The sequence below is a fragment of the Alnus glutinosa genome, chromosome 1, assembly GCF_958979055.1.
Source record: "Alnus glutinosa chromosome 1, dhAlnGlut1.1, whole genome shotgun sequence".
Lineage (NCBI taxonomy): Eukaryota > Viridiplantae > Streptophyta > Magnoliopsida > Fagales > Betulaceae > Alnus > Alnus glutinosa.
Window position 1 is genome coordinate 12731809 of NC_084886.1, and position 6726 is coordinate 12738534.

At 34.5% G+C, this 6726-nt stretch overlaps 1 protein-coding gene across 1 annotated transcript; it reads left to right on the forward strand.

Annotated features, from left to right (window-relative positions):
• Positions 1–5146: 5146 nt before the first annotated feature.
• LOC133873262 (wall-associated receptor kinase-like 6) lies at positions 5147–6309 on the forward strand. Its single transcript, XM_062310988.1, has one exon. It carries the CDS (start codon positions 5384–5386, stop codon positions 5861–5863), a length of 480 nt encoding a protein of 159 aa, XP_062166972.1. The 5' UTR covers positions 5147–5383; the 3' UTR covers positions 5864–6309.
• The last annotated feature ends 417 nt before the right edge of the window (positions 6310–6726 follow it).

Sequence of the window (6726 nt, forward strand, 5' to 3'; positions counted from 1 at the left end):
ATTCTGTGTACATATGTGATGTCGTTAGACTAAGAATTCAAATAGTTACTTTGATTGCTGATTTTTATTTTTATTTTGTTAATTTGATGGTTTTACTTAATTAATATTTTTTTGTTGTTCTTTCGCTTGTTTGTGTTAGTAATAACTATATTGAGTAAAAAATGCTAACAAAATCTTATACTTTTCAATTCAATTCTTTCCGCTTGTTTGTGTTATAGCTAGCAAACTATAAAATTTTTATATTTGAAAAGGAGGTTATTTTTAAAGATGATTTTATAGACATGTAAATTTTTTATTTCATTATGACTTATGACTTACACACACATATATATAGGGACTATATGTATCTATGTATTTATTTATTCACGTAAGTTCGTACTCCCATACAAAAAATCATGGTTCCTCCCCTGATAAGACGTATGTGTGTAAATAACATTTTTCATAAAATATAATAATTAACGTCGGAGGCCATTTTCAAATTGAATGGGTGTGCTATTTTTTTTTTTTTTTTTTTTTTATATTATTGTATTCTAATATTGTTTACTATCTTCAAAAGAAATATGTTAGTTGCACAAAAATTTTGCATAACAATACTGATATGTCTAACATTTTTATTTTATTTTTTTTAAAAAAATAAATTTGGACACATTATCATTGTTGTGTAAGAGTTATGCAAATAACAACATATCTCTCTATTCAAAATTACGAATCCCAATAAAATTTGTTTTAAAACATAATTAAAATATAAAAAAAAAAAAACATAGATTACCCAAACATGCTGTTATTCTAATTCGAAAACATTCCTTCATAATTTATTTGTTAAAATGTTAATTAAATTATTAAATACATAATTTTTTATTTCCTTAAAATTTTGAAATAAGTAGCAATTATTTAACATAATAATGACTTAAGATTGTATAAGAGCAAAGAGGCCGGTCATGATCAAGTTCGAACTTTGCGGTCGTAATTTATTCCCTAAGACAAGTGGTGATTTAAGACTCTTATTTTCAACGCTTTCAGAAAACCAAAGCATGCAGAAATAACAGATGAGTTGTTAATAAAGAACGTACACAACAAAGCAAAGATGGCAGTTCTTGTCCATCTTTGATTTCCTCTTGATATATCACCTCACACGTACGTGTCCATAAATTTAGACGAGTTTATACCAGCCTAAATTCCTGATCATAAATTTAGACGAGTTGATACCAGTTTGGCAAAGCATTGGAGATCGGGGTTAGTGTCCATAAATTTTGTAGGAAATTTCTTTTGTAGGAAATTTTTTACAATTAACTCACATAAAAAATTGACACGTGTCTTTTAAACATGTGAGAAACATATTTTTTTTTTTTCATTAATGCTATTAAAAAAGAAGAGTGATTGGTGCACCACTCTAGAGACATGGGATGGGACCCACGGGTCCCACATAGAACCCACTCCATGTCTCTAAACTCCTGCACAACACAACTGCAGGAGTCAATTTCCATTAAAAAACATGTAAGAAGTACATGTTATTTAAATAACATATAATTCTCACATGTCAAGAGACACATTTTAACCTTATATATAAATCGTAATATATTTCTCACAAATTAATTTATAAAAAATTTCTGTCCTCCGTTTAATACCTCCTCTTGCATCAGTTTCGGTCAATAGCCAGAAATGAATGCAATGACTTTTAGGCTTTTTAATTGCGATATTCTATAGGCCGGGGCACGCGCGGAAGCACATCTATCTTGATATAATTCAATCTTGAAATTGAATGAATGGCGTAGATCGATGATCAACTTAATTGGCTGTTTGATCTTTGTCAATTTAACAAAAGACAAATTCCGAAGTAAGCGCGTGGCTTCATCTACTTAATTGGGAGGATATATAAGACGCGCCCATATGCAAAAGTCACAATTGTGGACCACCCAAATGGGATCATTTTCCTAGTAATTTATGAGAGGTGCGGTGATCGATCAATAATGGCTATTACAGACGAAGACATGCAACTTGGTCTTCTTGGCAACTTCATAGAACTTCTTGGCAACTTTTAGAAGGACGCGGTAATGGCGTACGTTGTATAAATTAATTAGCAGGCCGGGGCTTGGGCTTATATCTAGCTGCTTAACAATTCCGTCATCCATGGCGGTGAAAATGGTATTTCAGATCATGATTGTGCTCTTGTGTTCAATTGATGCAATACTATATGTACAAGCAGCGGGTTTAGCAATTAATAGTTCATGTCAAGCAAAAAGCTGTGGGAATCTTAGCAATATCCCATACCCTTTTGGAATAGGAGCTGGTTGTTACCTTGATCGCTGGTTTGAAGTAGTTTGCAAAAATCACTCTTCGGGCTCTCCCAAACCTTTCTTGAGTAGTGTTGGGAATAAATCCCACTCAACCCGATCCAAATAGGAGATTCAAAAGTCAAATAAGGTCCAAACAAATAAGAATAATGATCAGATAAGAATAATGATCATATCAGAAGTCTAAGAAGATATCAGATCAGAAGTCTAAGAAGATATCAGATTGGAAGTCTAAGAAGATATGTAATTATAAGTCTAATAAAGGATTAAAGTCTAATTAGAACTCTGACAGCAGTTCTAGATCAACAAGGAGCAGGAATCCTAATCCAGGTTCGACTCCACCTCTATGCCTATAAATAGGCTCATACCCCAGGTATAAACTAAGTCTCAGAATTTTATGCATAGAGCATTATTTTCTCATAGAAGCTAACTTAGGCATCGGAGCGGGACCCCCGGAAGGGTCCCTAGTTTTTGTTGTTTTGTAGAATTATTGAAAGATGTGAAAAACATCAAAGGAACGTGCAGATTCACATCATACCGAAAACTGTACCAACAAGTAGCTTCGGCCTGGAGGTGCTCAACATTTCATTAGTAGACGCTTATGATCCACACAGCAGTACAGTTCGCGTCAATTATCCGACATTTTCTACTTGTACTAATAGTTCAGGCACAAAACAAAATGTAGAGCTAGCAAACAGCTCTTTCTTCTTCTCCCGATACGAAAACATATTCGTCGCCATGGGTTGCGATAACTCTGCCTCAATGAGATCCTCGGATTCAATTATTGGGTGCATGTCATTATGTGATTCGAGTGAAGTAGTGATAAATGGTAGTAGTTGCAATAATGGCACTAACTGCTGCCAAACCATAATTGCTTCAGATCTCAATGCGTTCGAGACAACTATATATATTAGCGACCCTGCATTCACCAAAGGATGCAAGTCTGCATTCTTGGTAGAACAAAATTGGTTCTGGGAAAGTGGTTCATTAATAAGAGAAATGATCCCTACACTCATTTCTCACAACAGCTCCACAACAAGCTGACGTGGCTGATAATATTTTATTATTTTTTTGTTTTATTTTCATTTCTTTTTGTAAAAAAATAATAAAATATTATCAGTCACGTCAGCTTGTTGTGGAGCTGTTGTGAGAAATGAGTGTATGAATCATTTCTCTTTATACAGTCGAGTACCTTTGTTCTAGTAGTTTTCATATTTCAGCGAGTAACCAAACCTCTTTTACAAGTTCTTGCAAAAGCGGCTTTGAAGGAAATCCCTATCTTGTTGCAGGATGTGGAGGTAAATTAAGTTTTTCGATCTAGTCTATTATTTATCTCTTTAATTCTTAATTCCTTCTATCTTCTTCTAGCTTTTTCGTGTTAATTAAATACTTCTATATATGAATTAAATTTGTAACAGTACGTACTCGTATCATAGGGCGATAATTGATGATCTATATATATTAGCTAATTAATAGTTAGATACTAACTGTATGTGTCTGTGTCTGTGTCGTGTACATGTCAGATATTGACGAATGTGCGGACCTGGGCGCGCGCGGAGTGTGTTTCAATAATGGATTCAGTAGTGGATATTGTGAAAATACGTATGGGTCTTACGTGTGTCGGATACTTGATACCAACACTCGGGTTAAACTGCTCACAATAAGTATGTACGTTTACTCGGATCAAAGTATAAACAAGCTAGCTTGCCATTTGATATGTATTTTTCTTTTTAAAAAGCGAGCCATAAATCTCATATTTTTGCAGTATATAATTTCAAGCGTGTGTAGTGGCAAATCTTTTCTTCTTTTTCTTTCTTTCTTTTAATATTTTCTCGCACACTTTTTATGCAATCAATTTTCAATAAATATATATCCCTAAACTTCACTTATTACTATCTAGAAGGATGCTTCAAGTATAATTGATTTTGAGATATATTGAAACTTTAGGATCGGGATTTCTTGAAATTCTTAACAATTGTAAGAGCCTAGCTACAACTCTTAAAATAGTTTAAATGAACACTTAAGATTTTGCCAACTCAATCATTTTGAGGCAATATTTTTTTTTGCATATTCTTCGACTATCCAATCAAAGAGAATGGTCTACCTCCCCAAGTACTTTTGGGAGTAGCTGGACCATGCACCGAGGTCAAAACTTTCGAGAAATGGCCGACCACATCATATAAGCCTTGAGGGTGGTCAACAACCTCCTAAAGGTTTTTGGGGTTTGCCAAACCATCCAAAATACTAATGAGAGGCCGACCAACCCCTATAAGCCTTGAGGGGTAGTTAGCCACCTCCTCAAGGCTTGAAGGGGTGGTTCAATCGCCATTCGAGGCTTATTTGAGTGGTCGAACATCTCCTTGGGATGGTCGACCACCCCAAAAATATTAAAGGATAGTGCACCCAATCTCTCTAGGTGTTGGCCAAAGAAACCATTTTCTGTAAGTTTTTTTTTTTTTTTTTAATTTTTTTTTATTATTCAAAATAGATGACTTGACAAAATCGTGACCGTTCATTTAAAATAATAGCTACAATTTTAAAAGTTGCAGGTAGAGGATTCTGATGTAAACCTTAAACATTCATGCTTTTTTAGTTAAATCATATTTCTCCTTCAACAACCCACTTTTACCATCTCCTTTTGGAATACTTCGATAGTCAAAATATATTAACTTACATTTTGTCACAGGATAGTTTTTCAGGCTAATTTCTAGCATTAAGAGTAGATATCTATAAGTTTTAAGACAACGTTCTCAATCAAAACTATTACTATAACCTTTTACTACAATGAGTAATCTTCTTCTATTACATTAATGTATTAAGCAGGTCTTAGCAGTGGCGGCCTTGGGCTATTGGTTCTACTTGTTGGTGGATGGTGGCCCTACAAAGTAATAAAGAAGAGGAGGAGGATTAAACAAAAGAACAAGTTTTTCAAACGAAATGATGGTTTATTGTTACAACAACAATTATCTTCACATGAAGCCAATGTTGAGAACACCAAATTGTTTAATTCAAAAGATTTGGAGAAGGCCACTGACCGTTTCAATGTAAATAGAATACTTGGCCAAGGAGGACAAGGTATTGTCTACAAAGGCATGTTGACAGATGGAAGAATCGTTGCTGTGAAAAGGTCTAAGGTAATTGATGAAGGGAAACTTGAAGAATTCATTAATGAAGTTTTCATTCTTTCACAAATTAACCACAGGAATGTGGTTAAACTAATTGGTTGTTGTTTGGAGACAGAAGTTCCTATGCTAGTTTATGAATACGTTCCTAACGGAACTCTTTCCCAATATCTTAATGGCCAAACGGAGGAGTTTCCACTAACATGGGATATGCGCTTACGAATTGCAACAGAAGTTGCAGGAGCTCTCTTCTACCTACACTCAGCAGCTTCCTTGCCTATTTATCATCGGGACATTAAGTCTACAAACATACTCTTAGATGATAAATTCAGGGCTAAAGTAGCTGACTTTGGGATTTCAAGAACCATCATTGTTGATCAAACTCACTTAACCACACTAGTGCATGACACTTTTGGATACTTGGACCCTGAATATTTTCAATCAAGCTAGTTTACAGAAAAGAGTGATGTTTATAGTTTTGGTGTTGTCCTTGCTGAGTTGTTAACTGGTGAAAAAGCGATTTCTTCAACAAGAACGCAGGAATCCAAAAGTTTAGCCGCATATTTCATTCAATCGGTGGAGGAGAAAAATTTGTTTGATATTATTGATAGTCGAGTTTTGAAAGAAGGTAAGAAAGAAGAGATCATTGCGATCGCGAACGTTGCAAATAGGTGCCTAAACTTAAACGGGAAGAAAGACCTACAATGAAAGAAGTCGCAATAAAGTTGGAGGCAGTTCAAATGTTGCAAAAAGCTTCTAGCCTTCAACAAAACTATGAAGAGCTTGAAGACGTCCAAGCAAAAATGTATGAGCCACAGTATGAATCAATATATTTTTTAATGTAATGTTATAAGCTACATCGCTTTATTTGGTACCATACACATTATTGAACCCCAATTTTACTATCCTAACTTAGTTACGTGCCTTTAGGGGTCACAAACAATCAATTATTGTATGTAAATTTTTCAAAATGAAGGGAGAAGAATAGAACTTCACTCCTGGTGAAAAATTTCAATCAACTGACAGAATCGAGTAACAACAAGACATGTAAACAAATTGCTGAATTAGAAAATAAACTTCATTAGGGATTGAAAATTCCATGACACGCGGATTTGGTGACAAAGTGAAAACATTTTGAATAACTCATCAAGACTTACATTACATATTGTTCAACTTACAAAACCTTTGTAACTGCGAATACCCAATCTTATAACCTCAATAAACGATCCATTCACCTCCCACCACAGTGACTCCAGAACCTCGAACCTTCTTCTATATGGATCACCTTCATGAATGAACATCGCCTGCTTCAA